This window comes from Panthera leo, chromosome D1 (assembly GCF_018350215.1).
Source record: "Panthera leo isolate Ple1 chromosome D1, P.leo_Ple1_pat1.1, whole genome shotgun sequence".
NCBI lineage: Eukaryota > Metazoa > Chordata > Mammalia > Carnivora > Felidae > Panthera > Panthera leo.
Window position 1 is genome coordinate 69,985,739 of NC_056688.1, and position 19,979 is coordinate 70,005,717.

General features: G+C 36.0%; 1 protein-coding gene across 6 annotated transcripts in view; it reads left to right on the plus strand.

The window, feature by feature from the left end:
- FAR1 (fatty acyl-CoA reductase 1) overlaps positions 1–18,608 on the plus strand; it is a 74,804-nt gene extending 56,196 nt beyond the window's left edge. For 5 of the 6 annotated variants that reach the window (XM_042906864.1, XM_042906862.1, XM_042906863.1 and 2 more), the window contains 4 exons: positions 1,583–1,754; positions 8,965–9,094; positions 15,429–15,556; positions 18,331–18,608. In XM_042906864.1, coding sequence (XP_042762798.1) covers positions 1,583–1,754; positions 8,965–9,094; positions 15,429–15,556; positions 18,331–18,493 — 593 coding nt within the window. In that variant the 3' untranslated portion in view covers positions 18,494–18,608. Of the gene's footprint in view, positions 1–1,101; positions 1,274–1,582; positions 1,755–8,964; positions 9,095–15,428; positions 15,557–18,330 lie in introns of all 6 variants that reach the window. The other variant, XM_042906861.1, reaches the window with a different exon arrangement.
- The last annotated feature ends 1,371 nt before the right edge of the window (positions 18,609–19,979 follow it).

Here is a 19,979-nt window from a genome sequence, read left to right on the forward strand (position 1 = left end):
GCCCCAAGAGTAATGAATTAAGGAGTTAGCAAGAAGGATACGTTTTGTCAGAATATTTTCTATGACATTTATTAATCTGTTTAAATTCACAAATCCACGGAGTATGTATGCTGTGTTGCTTGTTCTAAATTAGGAATAATATAACTTAAAGCCTATTGAAATTGAATAATGTTTTAGTTGTTTATGTTTTCAAATTTAAAGTAAAATATATTTTTGGCATTGATTTAGTAATAGGTCTTATTTTACCTCTCATTGAACGATTTTTGTTACCCTTGCAGAACAATTTTGATTTTAAAGTAAGTCTTTATGTCATTTGTCCTAGGGTTTTTCCGTGGCATTTTTATTTCAATGTAAAGATTGACCATTAGGGCATATGAGGAAAAAAAAAAAAAAACTAGGGTGATTTTAACTTTTGGATAATTATTTAAATAGTATTCTTTTAAGAATTTTAAAACACTGAAATGAGTTAGGTTTTTTTGGTAATCTCTCATTGTGTTGTAAAAGTTTAGTAAAAATCAAGTTGAACGTTATTTTTAAGTGGATATCTCAATATACACTTCTATTAAAGTATTAACATAGATCATAGATTTGATTGTGTTGATAATGTATTAACTAAATAAATTACAGCAGAAGTTAATTTTGGGTTGTTTTAAGCTTGTTGATGTATGTTAACTTGAGCAACTTAATTATTCATAAGCAAAGGATGATGATTTTCCTTTTCTTTTTTAAGTAAGTACAGTAATAAGAATCTGGAAAGAGGAACAGAAAGAAAGAAGCTATCGTGAGAGGTGAAATATAGAAAGTGACATTGTAAACTGACATAGGTAAAACATTAAAAGGATTTTTAAGAGTGAATTTTAGCAAAAATTCATTCATCTAATTAAAATTCATAAATAGCGGCAGTCCTAAAACCACCCGAGCTCAGCAGTCTGATACCCATATTCTCTTAGTTATTATCGAGAGTAGAAAAGTTTGTTTTTTAATTGAGCGAACTCTGACATCTTTGGTAAAATATTTTGCTTTGTAAAAACATGATTTTTGTTTTTCAAAACTTCATTACATGGTTATTATCAAAGCTGTTACACAACTTTTCTTCCTCAGAATACCATGTAATTTCCACTTTCAAGAGGAATCCTCTCGAACAGGCCTTCAGACGGCCCAATGTAAATCTAACCTCCAATCACCTTTTATATCATTACTGGATTGCTGTAAGCCATAAGGCCCCAGCATTCCTGTATGATATCTACCTCAGGATGACTGGAAGAAGCCCAAGGTAATGGTGACTGGCTCTGTCTTATCTGTTCCTCTGACTGTTAAACAACCCATGCTTACACTAAAATGCATATGAATTAACTCTGTATTTGTTTATGCTTATGATAAGGCTTAATGGCCTTTTGTGAATGAGAAGACTCTTGAATTTAAGACTTTGTCAGAAAAGCGAAGGTAGTGTTGTCACTCTAATTTATTCTAAAGTTTGGATAATAAATTATTGTCGTGTGCTGAATTTTAGGTCTAACTTTAGGTCTTTTTTTCTGAATAGCAAATAACATTCAAAATGCTCTGACGCTTATTTTTCCTACAGGATATTATCTAAATCATTCCTTCAAGATGAATCCTTTAAACCAAGCATTCAGGCGCCCCAATATTAAGTTGTATTCCAACAACTTATTGCTTCATTATTGGAAGGGTGTCAGACATACAGTACCTGCATTATTGCTCGATCTTGCACTCAGGTTGACAGGTCAGAAACCGTGGTAAGAGGAGTAGCAGTGAATACACCTATGTATTGGTAAGGTGGTGGAAGCTTGCTGGAGAGACGAAAAGTCTGCTAGCATGAGCTTTACCTTTAGAATTACTAACCTGAATAATCACAATCACAATCAGGACGCTAGGACATTTCTTAGAAATTGAGGATATTTGGGGAGACTGTGGATCTCATTTTATTGGGCCATTGATCCTCCAAAATCCCATAATAGAGGAAATGTCCAGCATCAAGGTTGTCATTGTTATTATAAGCTGAAATTGAGCCCGTCTCTCCCCCTTAAAAACTTAGAGGTGAGTCTATAGGGGATTAAGGGTGAAATATTTTGCTCTGAGTGGATTGTGGAGTTTTATATGAAAACGTAGAATGCTTCTAAAAATTTAATTGCTCGAAATATCTCAGCTGCCCATTCAGCTTATAATATGGTAATTACAGTTTTTGACTAATTTTCCAGATTGAGAATGTCATAGTTTAAAACAAAAGTTAACAAATGAAAAACTTTCTATGTTCTTATGGTTGTTATATAGCCTTTCTTTCTTCTTTTCTTTCTTATTGAAACCCCACAGACTTAAAGTCCTCCCCTCCCACTGTCTTTACCAGAATTATAGTGAAATGTACCACAAATATATTTATTTTTTTTAACTACATTGGCATTACAGTGGAGCCTTTGATTGGAGAGTTCAGGATTTGAGTATTTATGTATAAAGAAGATGCTGATTCCAGATCTTCCATCAACTGTCAAAAAATAAAAGTGAGGTATCTGCCAGTTATAGTGTATCAGGATCTGAGTTACTTGTAGGGCTTTTCTGTGGATTCAGTTGTCCGTTACGTTCCTAACCCAGTATGTTAAGTATTGAAATATGTGAGAGGTGTTGAACAACTTTAGACTAGATAAAGAAATACTTCATGGAAAAAAGATCCAAAGTGTATCAAAATTATTTTCACGTTTTTCTAGAATGATCTGCGAAATGCAGTATTTATGATTGGCATCATTCTTTCCTGGCTAAAAAGCAAATGTAAAATTTATGAGAGATGGCATTGCATGCTTGCTTGATATTAATAAGGTTATTGCACGTTAGAGCAGAAAAGTCAAAACTACGTCCACAAAAGTACAACAGGGTAAAAACAAAGCCTGCCTGATACAGTAAAAGGGGCTTAGTAAACTTGAAAAATGAATGAATAGCCAAAATTTATTAAATCCTTTATAGTAGGTGTTGCTACATAACATATCATCTCAAACTTAGTGGCTCAGAACAGCAGAAGTTATTTTTTATTTTTAAATTTTTTTTTTGACGTTTATTTATTTTTGAGACAGAGAGACAGAGTATGAATGGGGGAGGGTCCGAGAGAGAGGGAGACACAGAATCTGAAACAGGCTCCAGGCTCTGAGCTGTCAGCACAGAGCCCCACACGGGGCTCGAACTCACGGTCTGCAAGATCATGACCTGAGCCGAAGTCGGACACTCAACCGACTGGGCCACCCAGGCGCCCAGAACAACAGAAGTTATTTTATCATTTCTTTCAGTTCATTGTTTCTCTCAGGATCAGGAATTCAGGAGGGAATCCGCAGGACAGTTTTGGCTTGGGAGACTTTCACAGGATTGTCAGATTCAGATGGGGCTGAAAGGGGGCAGGCAGCAGAGCACCTTGTATCACTGTCTCTTCTTAAAGTGGCGGCAGGATCTCTTCCTATAGTGTCTTTTCAAGGACTGGTGGTAGCCTTAGGGGAAATGAACTGCTTATCTGGTGACCGAAGGCTTCAAGGAGAAGCATTTCAGCAGGCTGGCGAAGCCGTGTGCTTCTGACCTACCTACGGAAATGATACAGCACCACTACCTACCAACTTATTCTTGAAGTCACAAGCCAGTCACATGTCCTCTGAGAGTCAAGGAAAGGGAATGTAGAGAATGTTCAAGATCATGTAAAATTGAGCAAGTGAGTTGAAAGGTATTGTTGAAGCCATTTTGGAAAGTGCAATTGGCTGTGGTCAGCCTCCTGGCCACGACAGTTCATGTTCCTCCCTTGTGGAGGATACGCTTATTTCTTCCCCCCCTACCAAGACCTTCCTTGCATCAGCTTGAAGCCACTGTTGGGTCTGCTGAATCTGGCACAGTTGCAGATGAGGCTGTTTAGGAGTGGTTTTGCAGGTACAGTTCCTCAAGTGTTGGTCTGAAAACCTATGAATGAAAGTGATAAGTTACCTGCTGCCTGCACACCCAACATGGATAAGCATAGGAAAATGACTGGACGATTTTGCGCAATCACTGGTCTGTAACAGTTTTGAATTCCAGCTAGGCATGTTTGATGGTTTCTTAATTAGGGTTCAGTCCTACTCTGGTTGTTCTCTGAGGCTCTTGGCTCTGCCCTCTGAGTCATCCTTCTTTTTTCATTAAAAAAAAAAAAAAAAAAAAAAAAAAAAGGCCTGTGTTTGCAACTGAATCATCTTCTTACCCTACTTCGTTGCCCATAAAAGGTTGTGAGTCCCTAGGGCTGGGATCAGCAAACTTTTTCTGTAAAGGGCCATGTAGTTTCTGTTGCTGTTACTCGCTTCTGCTGTTAAATGTAGCTTCCAGCTTGCAACTACTCAACTCTGCAGCCATAAACAATATGTAAATGAATAAGCATGACTATATTCCAATAAAACTTTATTTATAAAAACAGATGGCTTTGGCCCCTAAGCTCTGGTTTGCTGAGTCTTGATCCAGAGGCCTCTATTCACTTAGTACAGTCTCTGTCCCTTTAAGTGTAAACTGATAGGATTCTTTTTCAAACTGTACACATTTCCTGTATATCTAATTTTAAAGCAGTCTACTCCATTACATCAAAGCCATACCCACAGAACTCTTTAGGACATGCCTTTTTCTATCTTGAGTTCCTTATGAGGTTGCTATGGAACAATACTCTTAGATTCTGCCTCCTCAACAGTAGAGTTTCTATGAGACATGTCTTTAAGATTTGGAGTGAGTTTTTGTTTATCTGAAAGGTTCTGTGAGGTACTATTTTAGATCTTTCTGAGATCTTAAAGAGTCTTACATCTACTTTCTGGATTTGATCTATGCTCAGAAGCCTTTTTCTTTTTCTTTTTTTTTTTTTTTTGAGAGTGAGTGCAAGCAGGGGAGGGGCAGAGAGAGAATCCCAAGCACGCTCTGCACTGACAGTGCAGGGCCTGATGCAGGGCTCAAACTCATAAACAGTGAAATCGTGACCTGAGCCGAAATCAAGAGTCGGAGGCTTAACTGACTGACCTACCCAGGCGCCCCTCGGAAGCTCTTTCTTAACTGATTCCTGGCTGACATTTTACATTCCTTCCCAGATTCTACTCAGTTCATTTTTTTAAATGATCATCTTTGTTCTTTTTGAGGAAACCTTCTCAGCTAGATCAGGTTTATTAGGTACGGTTTTTATTTTTCATGTTACCACAAGTGACACTTTCGTTCTTCTAACTTCCAACAATATTTTCCTCACTTTCCTTTAAGCCCTCACCAGCATCTTCCTTTAAGCTCTTTGAAGTTCCCACCAACATTCTTTTCTTGGTCCTTCCAGGTTTCATTAGTGGTCTCCTCAAGGGCCTTCAGATTCTGTTACGACTTGATCCTAAAGCCAATACTACATGTTTTAGATGTTTATTTTAGTAGCCCCTCATTCCCAGTACTGATTGTATTGATACTTTCCTGGTACTCATATCTATTCTGTTACCTGTGCTGCATGACAAATCACCTCAAACTTCTAATCTTTTTTTTTTTTTTCATTTGAAGTATAATTGACATCAGACTTAGTGTCTTAAAACAACAATCATTTTATTTATCTCATGATTTCTGTGGGTCAGAAATTCTAGAAGGCTTTATGTAGGTGGTTCTAGCTCAGGGTCTTTCAAGAGATAGAGGCTGGCTCAGGTACACTGTGGGAGTAGTAAAGAAAAGGGATTGTTCAGAGCAGCTAGAGTGGCTGGGCATCTTTCTCACATCATGTGGTTTCAGAGCCTTTCTGTGCGGTCTTTACACATGCACTAATTTGGACTTCCTACAACACAGCACCCTTAGAGGGAGTTGAATGGTATATATGGCAACTGAAGTCCTCAAGCATGAGTATTCCAGTGAACAAGGCAGAAAGCTCTCTCACTTTTTCTTACCCACCCTTGGAGGTTACATAGTGTCATTCTTACCTCATTCTGTTGGTTATACGTTACCTTTACCTCTTGATGGAGCGATAGTCAAGGTGATACTGTAGGTGAGCGTGTAGGATAGGAGGTAATATAATCACCTTTGGAAGTTAAAGTCTGCTCCAAATAGAAAACATCAAGTGAAGAATCTTCTTAACTGAGGTTTGTCCCGTGCAAGACTAAGTATCAAAGCAGGAATGATCCTTGACCTCTAGGAGCTTATAGTCTAAAAGTAACAAGAGCCAGAAAGGTTTTTTATTTAGGCAATTTTATAAATGTTAAGTACAAAGTCTTATAATTCATATTATGTAATTTGTTCAGATATTTACTGAGCAAGGCAGTGGGCTTTATATCTTATATTGGGGCCTTAATATAGTGCCTCCTTCTTTATTACAGTAATGTTAATCATGTCATTCGTGGTGTCTACTTGTTTACATTATTCTGCATGTCAGCTAGATAAAAATCTAACTTACATATATATCTTAACATAATTATAAAAAGTACAAATCAAACATGCATCTTAAGGCTTCCTGGTTAATAGTCATTGGGGAGTAGGATGCATGACATTATTGCAAATAGAAGCAGTATAAATTATTCACTGTAGCTCTTGAAATGCAGTAGATATTTCATCACTCTTAGAAATGATATTAAAAAAATGGTTCCATAGCCTTATTTTTTTGGTTATTTATTTTAACTCTCTCTAGCTTAACTTCATTGAGTCTGATATTTTTCATCTTTGTGATTCTTTTTTTAATTTTTTTAATGTTTATTTATTTTTGAGAGAGAGAGAGAGAGAGAGAGAGACAGAGCATGAGTGGGGGAGGGGCAGAGAGAGAGGCAGACACAGAATCTGAAGCAGGCTCCAGGCTTAGAGCTGTCAGCACAGAGCCTGATGCGGGGCTCAAACTCGTGAACCATGAGATCATGACCTGAGCCAAAGTCAGATGCTCAACCGACTGAGGTACCCAGGCGCCCCACATCTTTGTGATTCTTAATAGAGGGCAGTATCTCCATCAAGGATCATTTGAAAATATTTGGAGACGTTTTTTGTTACTATACCTAGGGAAGGGATGCTACTGGTATCTAATGGGTAGAGGCCATTAGATGCTGAACAGGACAGCCCCCCACAAAGAATTATTTGGCCCAAGATGTGTGTAATGGTGAAGGTGAGAAATCCTGGACTAGATGACCATGAAGAGCTAGCCCTACCCTAAAGGACTGTGACTATTTTTTGCAGGTTGCCATAATAAAGAATACATACTCAGAACATACATGGCGATGTAGTCCCAGGCATCTATCTGCTCATAGGGCATTTTAACCAAAGAGTGACTATGCAAGGTTTCAAGTTTCTTTTTATCCCCATAGTATTCAATCCAGTACTTTTATTGCTTGATAAATATTCTGTGAACTTTACACATATATGGCCTTTCAGATTTCCTTCTCCCTCTCCAAATTTTTTATCATAATTATGTTTTGAATGGCTGAATGGTTGCAGGGTAATTTGTCACTTGAGTGAAACTGAAGGTAAGACTAGGTGAGAATTGTCAGTGACAAAGAAATTAGGAAGAAAAACTTGTTAATAAGATGTATGTTGGAAAATGATGTTAAGTAAATATGTGTATGTGTGTTATTCAAGTATACTACACTGGTTGTAATGGTAGATATTGATTTAATTGCAGATCTGTTACATCTTTTTGTTTTGTTTTGTTTTTTAGGGAAAAAAGAAAAGGTCTAATCTTTTCTAAAAGCAGCATGTCTTGTTTTTTCCCCCGCCATGTGCTTTCTATCTGTCTGAGCTATCCCTGTCCAAATACAACCTTCAATGCCCAATAATTCTTTTTGTGTTTGATGGAGGTTTTATTTTGGAATTCTTTTCTTGCATGAACCAGTTTTTCTCTGCATAGTCCATGTTGTCTCAATTTCTCTTAGTATTCTGGATTCAGGGTTTCTTTCTAAATGTATTGAATATGTCATCAGAATTGCTTAGCTAATATTGCTGTTTTGACTTTCCCTCCATTTCTGGTGGTCTAATTTTCTCCCACTTTCTCCATTTCTAAAACCCCTAATTTTGGGACTTTCTAAACTATGTAAATGCTAATCCTTATTGTGGGAATATAAACAATTCTTTTATTTTTCCACAAACTATTTTTCTGTTTATCAGAGGTCAGGAATTTTTGGTGTGTGTTTTGTTTCAAAAAGTTCTTTCTTCCCTTTTCCTACTTACCATAGGTAATTATTACTGTATAAATGTTACTGCTCTGGGTAGTGTTGTGATATCAGTGACTTACAGTGAGCCACGATCTATAAAATGACAGATTTAAAGATTAAGGTCCCTCATCCTTTTTAAAAAGGAACAAGCAAGAAATACCAAACAAAAATATTTCTGTAAGGATGAATAATGGGGGATTTGGGGAGGTAAGTGAATATCTTGAATATCTATTTCAGAAAGTTTTCAGCATCAGTCATTGATTTCACAGCACATTCAGACAATCAAGAGTGATACCTGTCTGTGTTAAAGAGAAAATTACTCTAAAAATGTATGTAGAGAGAGATGATCAAATGGCAAACGAATATTTCTGTGTACTTTGCCTCCATGATGCTGAAGAGTGGAGATCACAATATAACTCCTTATGTTATAAATTCACAGGAAATCTTAGTAATTTTAGCCAAACTAAAATGTGATTTAAGGAACGAAGAACAAGGGAATACTAATTGAATCCATTTATTTGCTTAGGATTATAGAAGAAAATTTGACCTTAAAGTATTGTATTTCCTATGAAAATTTTATATATCAGTAGAACTCTGTTTAGGCAGTATTAAATTCATTTGCTGCTGCTTAAAATTTTTTTTTTTCATTTTGGATTTATAAAATGTTCTTCCAAGATGCAGAAATATTCTCTGGTGGTTTGGTCACTTACTGAATGAATTACAGAATTATAATTTTATTGCTACTATTTCAATATAGAAACTGCATCTTGGGTGGTGATGAGATTTTTCCTAATCTATGCGAATTATGAATCTGTCAATTTTTCTCATAATACAGGATGATGAAAACAATAACTCGTCTTCACAAAGCTATGGTGTTTCTTGAATATTTCACAAGTAATTCTTGGGTTTGGAATACTGACAATGTCAATATGTTGATGAATCAACTAAACCCTGAAGATAAAAAGGCAAGTATTTTCTGTTTTATTTTAGAAAACATAGCATATTAATTGGACAGCCGTTAGCAACCTGAGAAATAATTGGATATTTTCCAGTCATTAATGCAAAAAGAAAGACATTTGACCTATTTATATGTGTTTCATTAAAGCTTCAATCATAATTGTTGGTGGTAAAATAAAATTGCTTTATCTTAGAATTTATAACGTAAGTACTTGAGAGTGGCAGAGATGTTTTCAAAGTATGATTGAAATGTTGGTTCTTTTTTTCCCTTTAGTGAGATTCAAAGAGAAACTAGAATTCTTTATGCATTTTTCCTTCAGTTTGTTTTCTTTGAATTTTGAGAAAAAAACCTTCCCTCTGAAATTGTTTTACCTCATATATTCTTTAATTTCTTATCATTCTACATTTCGCCCTCTGTTCGTTTGAAACTTAAACTCTTTGTGTGTGTTCTTTTTGAGGTTACCTTAGGTATTTTAACATACATATCTAACAAAGTCTAAATTAAGCAATTTCTATAGCCTCTTTTTAATGATATTTAGGACCTTAAAATGTTTAAACTGTGATTACCACCCCACTAATTTACATAGTTATACATTACTTTAGTTCTCTATTGAAACCCTGTAATTAGATATGACTTTGTTTAGTTGTATTTAGATTTAACTAAATATTTACCAGTAGCTTTGCTATTCGATCTTCTCTTTAGGACCCTTTTCTTTCAGTTTGAAATGTATCCAGAATCCCAGAATATGATTTAGTAGGCGGTCTGTTAGTAGTGAGCTCTCAGTTTGTGATTGCCTGGCATGTCTTTATTTCACTGTTTCTGTAACATGATTTCAGTACATGAAGGATAACTTTCTTTTTATATTCCTTTAATATTTCACTTATGTTGTTGCTGTTGAAAAATCAGTCTAATTTGCTGCTGCATTACAGGTGCTCTCTTATTCCTGTCTGTTTTTCAGAGTTTTTCTTTCGTGTCCTGCAGTTTCACTGTGAATGTGTCTAGGTATAATTTTTAAAAATGTATCCTGTTTCACAAGTGGGCTTCCCAGATCTGAAGTTTGAAGTGTGTTAGCAGTTCAGGACAATACTTAGCTATTGTTTCTTCAAATATGGCCTCTTTGGGATGCCTGGGTAGCTCAGCCAGTTAAACATCCAACTCTTGATTTCAGCTCAGGTGATCAACTCACGGTTCCTGAGTTCGAGCCCCGCATTGAGTTCTGCGCTGTCAGAGAAGAGTCCGCTTGGGTTCTCTCCTTCTCTCTCTGTTCCTCGCCTGCTCACGCATGCATGATCTCTTTCTCTCTCTCTCTCTCAAAAATAAATAAACTTAAAAAAAAAAAAAAATATATATATATATATATATATACACCTCTTCACCATTCTCTTCTTGTGAAATTTTAATATATTTTACATCATTCTTTCCTCTTTTAAGTTTTATCTCATATTTTATCTCTTTGTTTCTGGCTGGAAAGCTAATGGTTAAAGGTCTGTGGCAGTCTTTCAGCCCTGTCTGCGCCACCCAGTTGAATAAGGGGGTTCAGTGATTTTCATGTTTAGAAATTCAATTTGTTTTTCAGATCTTACAGATGTTCCTTTATTTCTCTTTTTTATTTTTTGATTTTTATTTTAGAGCAAGCGGGGGAGAGGGGCAGAATCTTTTTTTTTTTAATTAAAAAAAAATGTTTATTTTAGAGGGAGAGCTCATGTAAGCCAGGGAGGGGTAGAAAGAGGGGGACAGACAGCAGATCTGAAGTGGGCTCCGTGCTGACAGCAGAAAGCCTGATGTAGGGCTCAAATTGGTGAACCATGAGATCATGACCAGAGCTGAAGTTGTATGCTTTACCAACTGAGCAACCTAGGTGCCATAGAGAGGGAGAGAGAGAGAGAGAGAGAGAGAGAGAGAGAGAGAGAATCCTAAGCAGGCTCCACACTCAGTACAGAGCCTGATGCAGGGCTTGATCCCACAACCCTGGAATCATGACCTGAGCCAAAATCAAGAGTCGGGCACTCAACTGACTGAGCCACCCAGACACCCCTCTTACATTTCTTGAAACATGGTGAACATAATTGTTTTAAATTCTGTGTCTGATAATTCAAACTTCTAAAGGCTGTGCAATGGTAACACCTGATCATCTGTTGTTTATGCTGGGTCTCACTCATGGCACCTTGTTTTTTTTCTTATTGTTTGACTGTATATTCATATTCCTTGAGGATTTCTGTGGAAATATTTTGAAGCATATGTTGAAATTGCACTTTTCCAATAAGGATTCGCCTTTGCTTCTGCCAGTAGCCCAGTGAGTGATTATTAGCATTAACTAGCCAGGTGGCATTAACAGGCCAGGACCACTTTCAGATATCTGATTTAGTTTTTAGCCTAACTCAAGTGAATGTGGGCCTTAAGTAGGCTGGTTCATGCTTATAGTTTCTCAAAGGAGATTTCTTTTTCATCTTCCCAGGGGCAGTTTCCTTTCTCTTTCCACGTCTTTCTTTAAAAATTTTAGTACTTTGGGGCGCCTGGCTGGCTTAGTCGGTTAAGTGTCTGACTTCAGCTCAGGTCATGATCTCTTATCTCATGAGTTCAGGCCCCACGTCGGGCTCTGGGCTGACAGCTCAGAGCTTGGAGCCTGCTTTGGATTCTGTGTTTCCGTCTGTCTCTGCTCTGTCTGTCTGTCTCTCTCTCTCTCTCAAAAATAAACATTAAAAAATTTTAATGTTTTATTTAATATATCCAAAATAATATATAATTTAAACAGAAATTTAAAAATCACTGAAAATTTAAACAACTGTTTATATGATATTATACTTTCAATTTTTTTATACTGAGCTTTTGAAACCCTGTGTGCATTTTATACTCCACGGCAAATCTCAGTTCAGACCAATCACTTTCAAAGTTCCCAGACATGCATGTGGCTTGTGGCTACCATATTAGATAGTGCAGATTTAGTACATGTTACTGGTCGTGCGTGATAAAGGCATTGAGTGTGCACTTTTTTTTTGCCCACTTCTGTGTGTGGTGGGTTTACTTCTTTTTTTCACCCTTGCTCTGAGGATACAGCTTTGGGAATTTTTATCTTTTTGCAGCAATATTCTGTAAGACACCTTAACTGATATGGGGCCATAGGCTTTATAGCCAATCTTCATCCTTGCCTGCAGCATCAAAACAGAAGGTCCCAGTTACCAGGGTTCTGCAGAGAATCCCAGGTTAAAAGATTTGTGGCTTCTACTGATTGCTTATGTTCTCCCTTCCCATCTTCCTTGTCCCCATCCCAGTGCACAACGCATACTGCCTAGTGGATTATTAGAAAGTGCTGGGGCGCCTGGGTGGCGCAGTCGGTTAAGCGTCCGACTTCAGCCAGGTCACGATCTCGCGGTCCGTGAGTTCGAGCCCCGCGTCAGGCTCTGGGCTGATGGCTCGGAGCCTGGAGCCTGTTTCCGATTCTGTGTCTCCCTCTCTCTCTGCCCCTCCCCCGTTCATGCTCTGTCTCTCTCTGTCCCAAAAATAAATAAAAAATGTTAAAAAAAAAAAAAAAAAAAAAAAAAAAAAAAAAGAAAGTGACCATCCAGGTGAAGAAATAGAATATTTTTGTCCCCAGAAGTTTCCCTTGTGCCCCCTCCCAATAACTACCTTCCAAAAGTAACAACTATCTTGAATTCTGACATTAAATAGTATACTCATTTTTGACTTTATACAAATGGTATCATACAGTATTTTTTCATTTCTTTTGTTGATAACATATTTGGGTTATTTCCAGTTTTTGGCTGTTGGGAATAATTCTTCTTTGAGCCATGTGCACACATTTATATAGGATATATATCTAGAAATAGAATAGCTCAGTCAAAGGGTATTTGTATGTTCAACGTAGTTGATAATGCTAAACAGTTTTCCAAAGTAGTTGTACTGATTGACATTTTGTGTGGCAGTGTACAAGAGTTCCTGTTAATATGCATCCTCCCAACAGTTGACCTTTTCATTTTAATTTTTAATTTTAGACACTTTGGTGGGTATATGGTGGTATCTCAATGTGATGTTAACGTGCATTTCGTATTACATAAAAAGTTTGTGTAGAAATTGCAAAAAACATCAGTCCTACTGAAAATGGGCTAGAGATGAACAGTTTACAGAGAAGTAAATGCAAATGATTAACCATTGGAAAAGATACTCAACCTCACTCATAAAAATGGAGATGCCAACTGAAATTAGACTGAGATATTTACTCCTTGACAGTTTGCAAAAATGCAAAACTTGACAGCCTACCCTTCTGGTAAGGCGTTGGCCAGTGGGAGTTCCTATATACATTGTTGGTAGAAATATATCTTTCTCTGTCCTTGTATTTCCACCTTTCTGTATCCTTAGTTATCAGATATTCCTCTTATAAGCAGCATATAGTTTTGCTGTATTTTACTTTTTTCAGTTTGGCAATTTTGGACCCTTATTTGGAGGATTTAATCCATAATTTAATTTTTGATAACAGATTTAAATCTAACGCTTAGTGCATTCTATTTGTCTTACCTGTCTTAAGTTTTTGTTTGTTTTCTTTGAGGTTATTTTTTACAGTTTTGTATTTTCCCCATCTGTATCAGTTACATAAAATATACTCTTTTTCAGTTGTATTACTAGGTTTCTCTAAAGATTACAGCATCCTTCCTCACTTCATCAAAGACTAATATAATATTGATACTTCTTTTGTTTTGGAGAATGCAAGGCCTAATACTTTTCTGCTGTTGTTACGTATTTTAATTCTGTATGTGTGTTGTATGCCTCACCACCATTATTCTTAATTGCACTCTACTAAGTATTCACATAGATTTACCAGCATAATTGGCCTTTTGTGGCTCTTCATTTCTTCTTCCGTCTCCAGACTTCCAATCCAGAATCCTATTCATTTGGCTTAAAGAATACCCTCTGGTGTGCTTCTTCCTCTAGTGTGAGTCATCTGCTGATATCACATTGTCTCAGTTTTTATTCTTCTGCAAACATCTTTATTTTTCAAAGATGTTTATACTGTATAGAACTGTGTGTTAGCAGTTTTCTCTGAGCACTGGAAGACATCTTCTCATAGTCTCTTGGCTTCTATTGTTTCTTTTGGGAAGTCAAGTGTCAGTTTAATAGTTGTCCCTTCGGAGGTAACCCATAACATCTTTTTCTGATGTCTTCAAAATTTTCATCTTTGACTTTCAACAGTTTTATTCTTGATATGCTCAGGTACTTGCATGTGTATGGTGTATGTGTGTTTTGAATCTGTGGCTTAATGTATCATCATTTTGGAAATAAAAATTCCCAGCTGTTGTCTTCTCAGATGGTGTCTCTGTTCCATTCTTTTTCACTCTTCCTGAGGGAGTCCAGTTAACATAGTCTCATAATCTCTCCCATCTTAAATCGAGCCTCCATTTATTTTTTTTTTTAATTTTTTTTTTTTAACATTTATTTATTTTTGAGACAGAGACAGAGCATGAACAGGGGAGGGGCAGAGAGAGAGGGAGACACAGAATCTGAAACAGGCTCCAGGCTCTGAGCTGTGGGCACAGAGCCCGACGCGGGGCTCGAACTCATGGACCGTGAGACCATGACCTGAGCCGAAGTTGGAGGCTTAACCGACCAAGCCACCCAGGCGCCCCAAATCGAGCCTCCATTTAGTGCAGTGTTACTTTAGTGATTTATTTATGGTAGTTGTTTTTGGTCTGCAACTTGATATTTTCAGATAAGTGATGATAAATAGTGAATAATCTGTTTCTCACTCTGAAAAATAATCTGATCGTGTATGGAGAAGCACTGAGCAGTGCATAGCCTTCTTATTTTGTCACAAAATAACATTTTTGTAAAGCTTTATTTTCTAGATTCATCTATCCTTTTCATCAGATGGGCTCCTTACTGTTACCTAAACTCCTAAGCTAGCTTTCATAAAGTCTTTTTTTCTCTTGATGTCATTACTGTTCTATAGGAAAGGTAATACATGTGGTTTGCAGGATGTTCAGGAAGAAATACTGGCAATATATTAATATGTGTATAAAGTGGTGAGGAACACATAGATTATTTGGACAATGGGATTTAATTTTTTTTAGTGTAAAAAGAAGGTTGCTTTTTCCTTACACTTCATATATACTTCTCTTTGAATGTTGACATGAGCTTTCAGATTATCTCCTGAAATGTTTCTGTGTTTCATGGGAGGTATAAAATAGGGATTAAGAACTTCTTTGTGAACAGCAGTAAGATTTTAAAAGTTAATACTATAAACATTTTGTAATCTTGTCATGTGGAATTAGCCTTTAAAAAAAATATGAATTTTTGACCAGTTGTGAAAAAGTTATTCAAGAGAAAAACTGATAGTTGTTTTGTTTCTATAGACCTTTAATATTGATGTACGGCAGTTACATTGGGCAGAATATATAGAGAACTACTGCATGGGAACTAAGAAATATGTATTGAATGAAGAAATGTCTGGCCTCCCTGCAGCTAGAAAACATCTGAACAAGTAAGTTTTTTACATGGGCTTGATTGCATCGTGTCTTCCTTATGAATTATCACACAGTTTTTTATTTTATTTTATTTTATTTTATTTTATTTTATTTTATTTTATTTTATTTTATTTTTTGGTGAGCTGGTATATTGCTAGTGTAATATTTTATTTAGGAAAAGTGCTTACATTAGCACTGGAACTATGGTAGTATTTAGCCTAAGGTTGTTCAAACTTACTGTCTTTATCCTGTTCCTTAGCACTAAGTTCAGGTGGAATTTAGTTTTGAAAATCACTATTTTCCTTTGTATTTCCTTCCTTTGTATTGCTACTGAAGAAGTAAAGATATTAGGAGAAAATAAAAATGTATTTTAAACTAGAGGTAGTTTATTTGAAGTGTTGTGTTTTTTCTTTTGTTTTTTTTCCCTTTGTCAAATACATCTTTGGAAGAGGAAAAGCGATATAATAATACATCATTCAGCATAGAATTTTTTCTTTGTTTTTAAAACAAGAGTTATAATTATTCCTTTAGTCTCATTATAAAAGTAATATATACTGATTGTTTAAAAAAACTCAAAACACAGGAAAAATCACTGTTACCCATAATTCAGAGATGTAGTTAATTTCAATAGTAACCTCTTTTATTTGTAGTGTTTTTATAAAACAGCTTTCAAGACTTTCACATTATTCCTCTTGGTCTGCTGACTTTATGAGGCTTTGCAGGGCAGCTAGTTAAATAGTTGAGGAAATGGAGGTTTAGGGAAGTTGTGTTTGCAGGTCATATGCATTAGGCAGCAGAGCAAACTAGAATACTGATTTTTGACTCCTAATTCAAAGCTCTTTTATTTTTGAGAGAAAGAGACATGCAGAGTGTGATTGGGGGAGGGGCAGAGAGAGAGAGGGAGACATAGAATCCAAAGCAGGCTCCAGGTTCTGAGCTGTCAGCAGAGAACCCAATGCAGCGACTTGAACTCACAGACTGGCGAGATCATGACCTGAGCCCAGGTCAGACGCTTAACTGACTGAGTCACCCAGGTGCCCCATGAGCTCTTTTGTCTATACCATCATTTGTATATTATAGTCCTATCTTGGATTGTCTATTGAAGGTAATGGAATTTATCTAAATTGTTACGTACCTGAACATTTGTATTCCTTTCTAACACCATTGAAAATATAAAAAAGGTTTTGAAATATGAGTACAGTAACATTAATGTTACTCTTTGAGACTGGGAGGGCCCTTCTATATGGACCCATGCCATGCTTCTTTCATAGATGAGGATTTGTCCAGTTGGCCTTTGATAATGTGTCAGCTGTAAGTGAAGGAGTGAATTTGCATGTCTGACAGCTTAGAAGTACCTAAAGATGTTTAAAAATATTTTATTTTTTTGTCTGTAGGATGATGTATATAATGCCCAAACCTTTTAGATTAGATGGGAAGCTCCAGAAGGGGCATGTCTGTTTTACCTACAGTATACCTCGTCCTGGTCATACAGAAAGATGCTCAGTAATACTTGTTGAATGAATAAATTTGTGTCCCAAATTTTTTTGTTATAAAAAATCTTTGTTTTATTCATGGTTGATAGAGGTAAGGTGGTGTTTGATGGACTGCATGGTCAGGTTTGTTTGACTTTTGCAGACTTTCTAATTTAAGGGCTTCTAGTTAATTTTAAATAAGTTTCACATTAGTAATGGATTTGAACTCTTTTTTTCTTTGGTCTAAATATCAAAGTTTATTGAAATAAAATATAACCTATCATAAAAAATACTAATATCACTGGTTACAGTTTTAAGTATATTAACAATAAATCTGACATTTTAATCCTAGAATGACACTATCTATACTTGTGGTACAATAACAAACATGAAGTTAAATATGGAATAATGAAGAATTCTATCAGAATATTTTACACTTTCCCATCTATGTTCAGTATGCCTTTTTTAAGGAATATCCTCTGAAAGTGAAACTTTTGGAATATGTTTAAAGACATAGTTTTTAGGGGCGCTTGGGTGGCTCAGTCGGTTAAGCGTCCGACTTCAGCTCAGGCCACGATCTCGCGGTCTGTGAGTTCGAGCCCCGTGTCACGCTCTGGGCTGATGGCTCGGAGCCTGGAGCCTGTTTCCGATTCTGTGTCTCCCTCGCTCTCTGCCCCTCCCCTGTTCGTGCTCTGTCTCTCTCTGTCTCAAAAATAAATAAACGTTAAAAAAAATTTTTTTTTTAAAAAGACATAGTTTCTAGAATTAAATAGTTTTAACATAATTAGCATTTAAAATAATAACTTTCTTTCATAGAAATTCAGTTCAGTTCTAAGCTGGGTGGATGATTTTAGGTGTCATCATTTGAAAAAAGTATTTCAATGCTGTTTTGTATCAATCTCTAGGGTTGCTATTATTTTCAGACTGGAATTAAAGCTGGTCATAAAGCAAAATGGATGAATTGTTCCACAAGTAGAAAGGGCATTAAGGTAGTAAAGAAAAGGAGAAACGAATAGGTGCTCATACACAATCTGTATATTTAAACTCTTTGAGAACTCTTTTTCAATTGGCCAATCTTAGCCTAGCACAAGGAGATCTATATGTCATAGCAACTTCCCGAACCAAATAGTTGGACAGTAGAGTGGAGGAAGAAAACTTGTTTCTTCTTGCTACATTTCAAAATGACTTGCTCTGCAGTCATTATACCGTAATGGATTTGAGCTTTGATGAGATCAGCAACGGGGCATTGATTATCTGCCATCCAACAATATTTTATTCTAGAAAACATTGTCTGATATGTCTCTTGATTTGCTTTTCAGGTTGAGGAACATACGGTATGGTTTCAATACTATCCTTGTGATCCTGATTTGGCGCATTTTTATTGCAAGATCACAAATGGCAAGAAACATCTGGTACTTTGTGGTTAGTCTGTGTTACAAGTTTCTGTCATACTTCCGGGCATCCAGCACTATGAGATACTGAAGACGAGAATTTAGCATTAGAACATCTATGCATATGGTGGTCTAAATGCACAAAATGTAAAATGTACTTAAGTCATCTCACCTTTTGTCAAGACATTAAACCATCTTAGATCAGAGTGTGGAGTACAGTATGGTACATTTTATGTAACATTTTAATGTTTATGCTTACAAAAATCTAGTGAACACACTGTGGTTATGCCAGCTCAAATCTACAATAGCCACCAAAACCATGACTTAACATTTTGATCCCTGGGGACAAGGGGTGGGGTGAGGGTAGGAATGGGGAAATAGGAACACTGACCAGTATAACTGTGCAATTCTGGAACATATTGATTAAAATATGCCTTAACATATAGTGAGTTTCTAATTCTAATATATAGTGCAGTGGAAAGCATTTATTTGGACAGGAATACATAGCTAAGTTGGTAGATATTTAATTCTTCAGTGTTTGGTTTTTTTCATCAGTTGAAGTGGGTTTTAGTTTTGTTAAAATTATAGCCAAACTATTTTTACATCATTTCGTAAGTTACTAAGTGGTCTCCAACGTGAAAGACATGTTCTCATTTTCCTTTCTCTGATTAGTGGTCTGATGCACATCATTTTTTTGTAAGCAATCAGTTGCTTCCATTATCAGAAGGCTATATGTTATTCTAAAGGCCCTACTGGATCTAATGAGTTTGAGAATCCATATCACCATATGCTATGTATTTTTTGAAGGAAAATGAGAACGAATTCAATAAGACTATTAGTGTCAAAAAGAAGACGAATACAGTTTTCTTCTCCACATTATGACCAAATAAAAATCAGTCCTGTGAAATTGTGTTCATGTTTTGAAGCTGGAGGATTTCTTGAGACTGGCAAAGAAGGGTGCAGGTGGGGAGGGATTCACCATATTTGTGCTCTCTTCCCTGTGTACATTATATTAATAGGACTTTTAAGGCTTATACAGTCTTTCCAGTGAAAACTGATAATGCTTTATTATGGAAGAATATATTTGCAGATAGTCCTAACATTAAGAAAATGTTCTCACATGTGTGTAAACACATACTAACTTTTGACCTTGAGAGCTGAATTCCTTCAAGAAAAATAAAATAGTGCATAAAATAACGTGTATAAAATTAAATAAAGGACTTTATTTACATACCACCTAAAGTAGCAAACTGTTGAATGAGATATCATTTATTTTTTCTGCATGTAGTTTTAAAGAGATGCATTATAGAAACAAGTAATAGCAAGAAAATTAATGTGTATTTTAATGATACATTATTATTCCCTTTAAACCTTTAAACCTTAATAGTAGTAAACTGTCCTTACTGTTTTAACATACGTTTGGTTTAACAGATTGATCAGCATAACATGTTCGAATTTAGCTGATCAAGTTGTACTATATTTAAATCAACAGTATATCTTGAATGTGTTTAATGAGGTCAGTTCACAATACAAAAAGTTACATAGAACTTTACATCTTACTTTCTCTGTCAATTTAA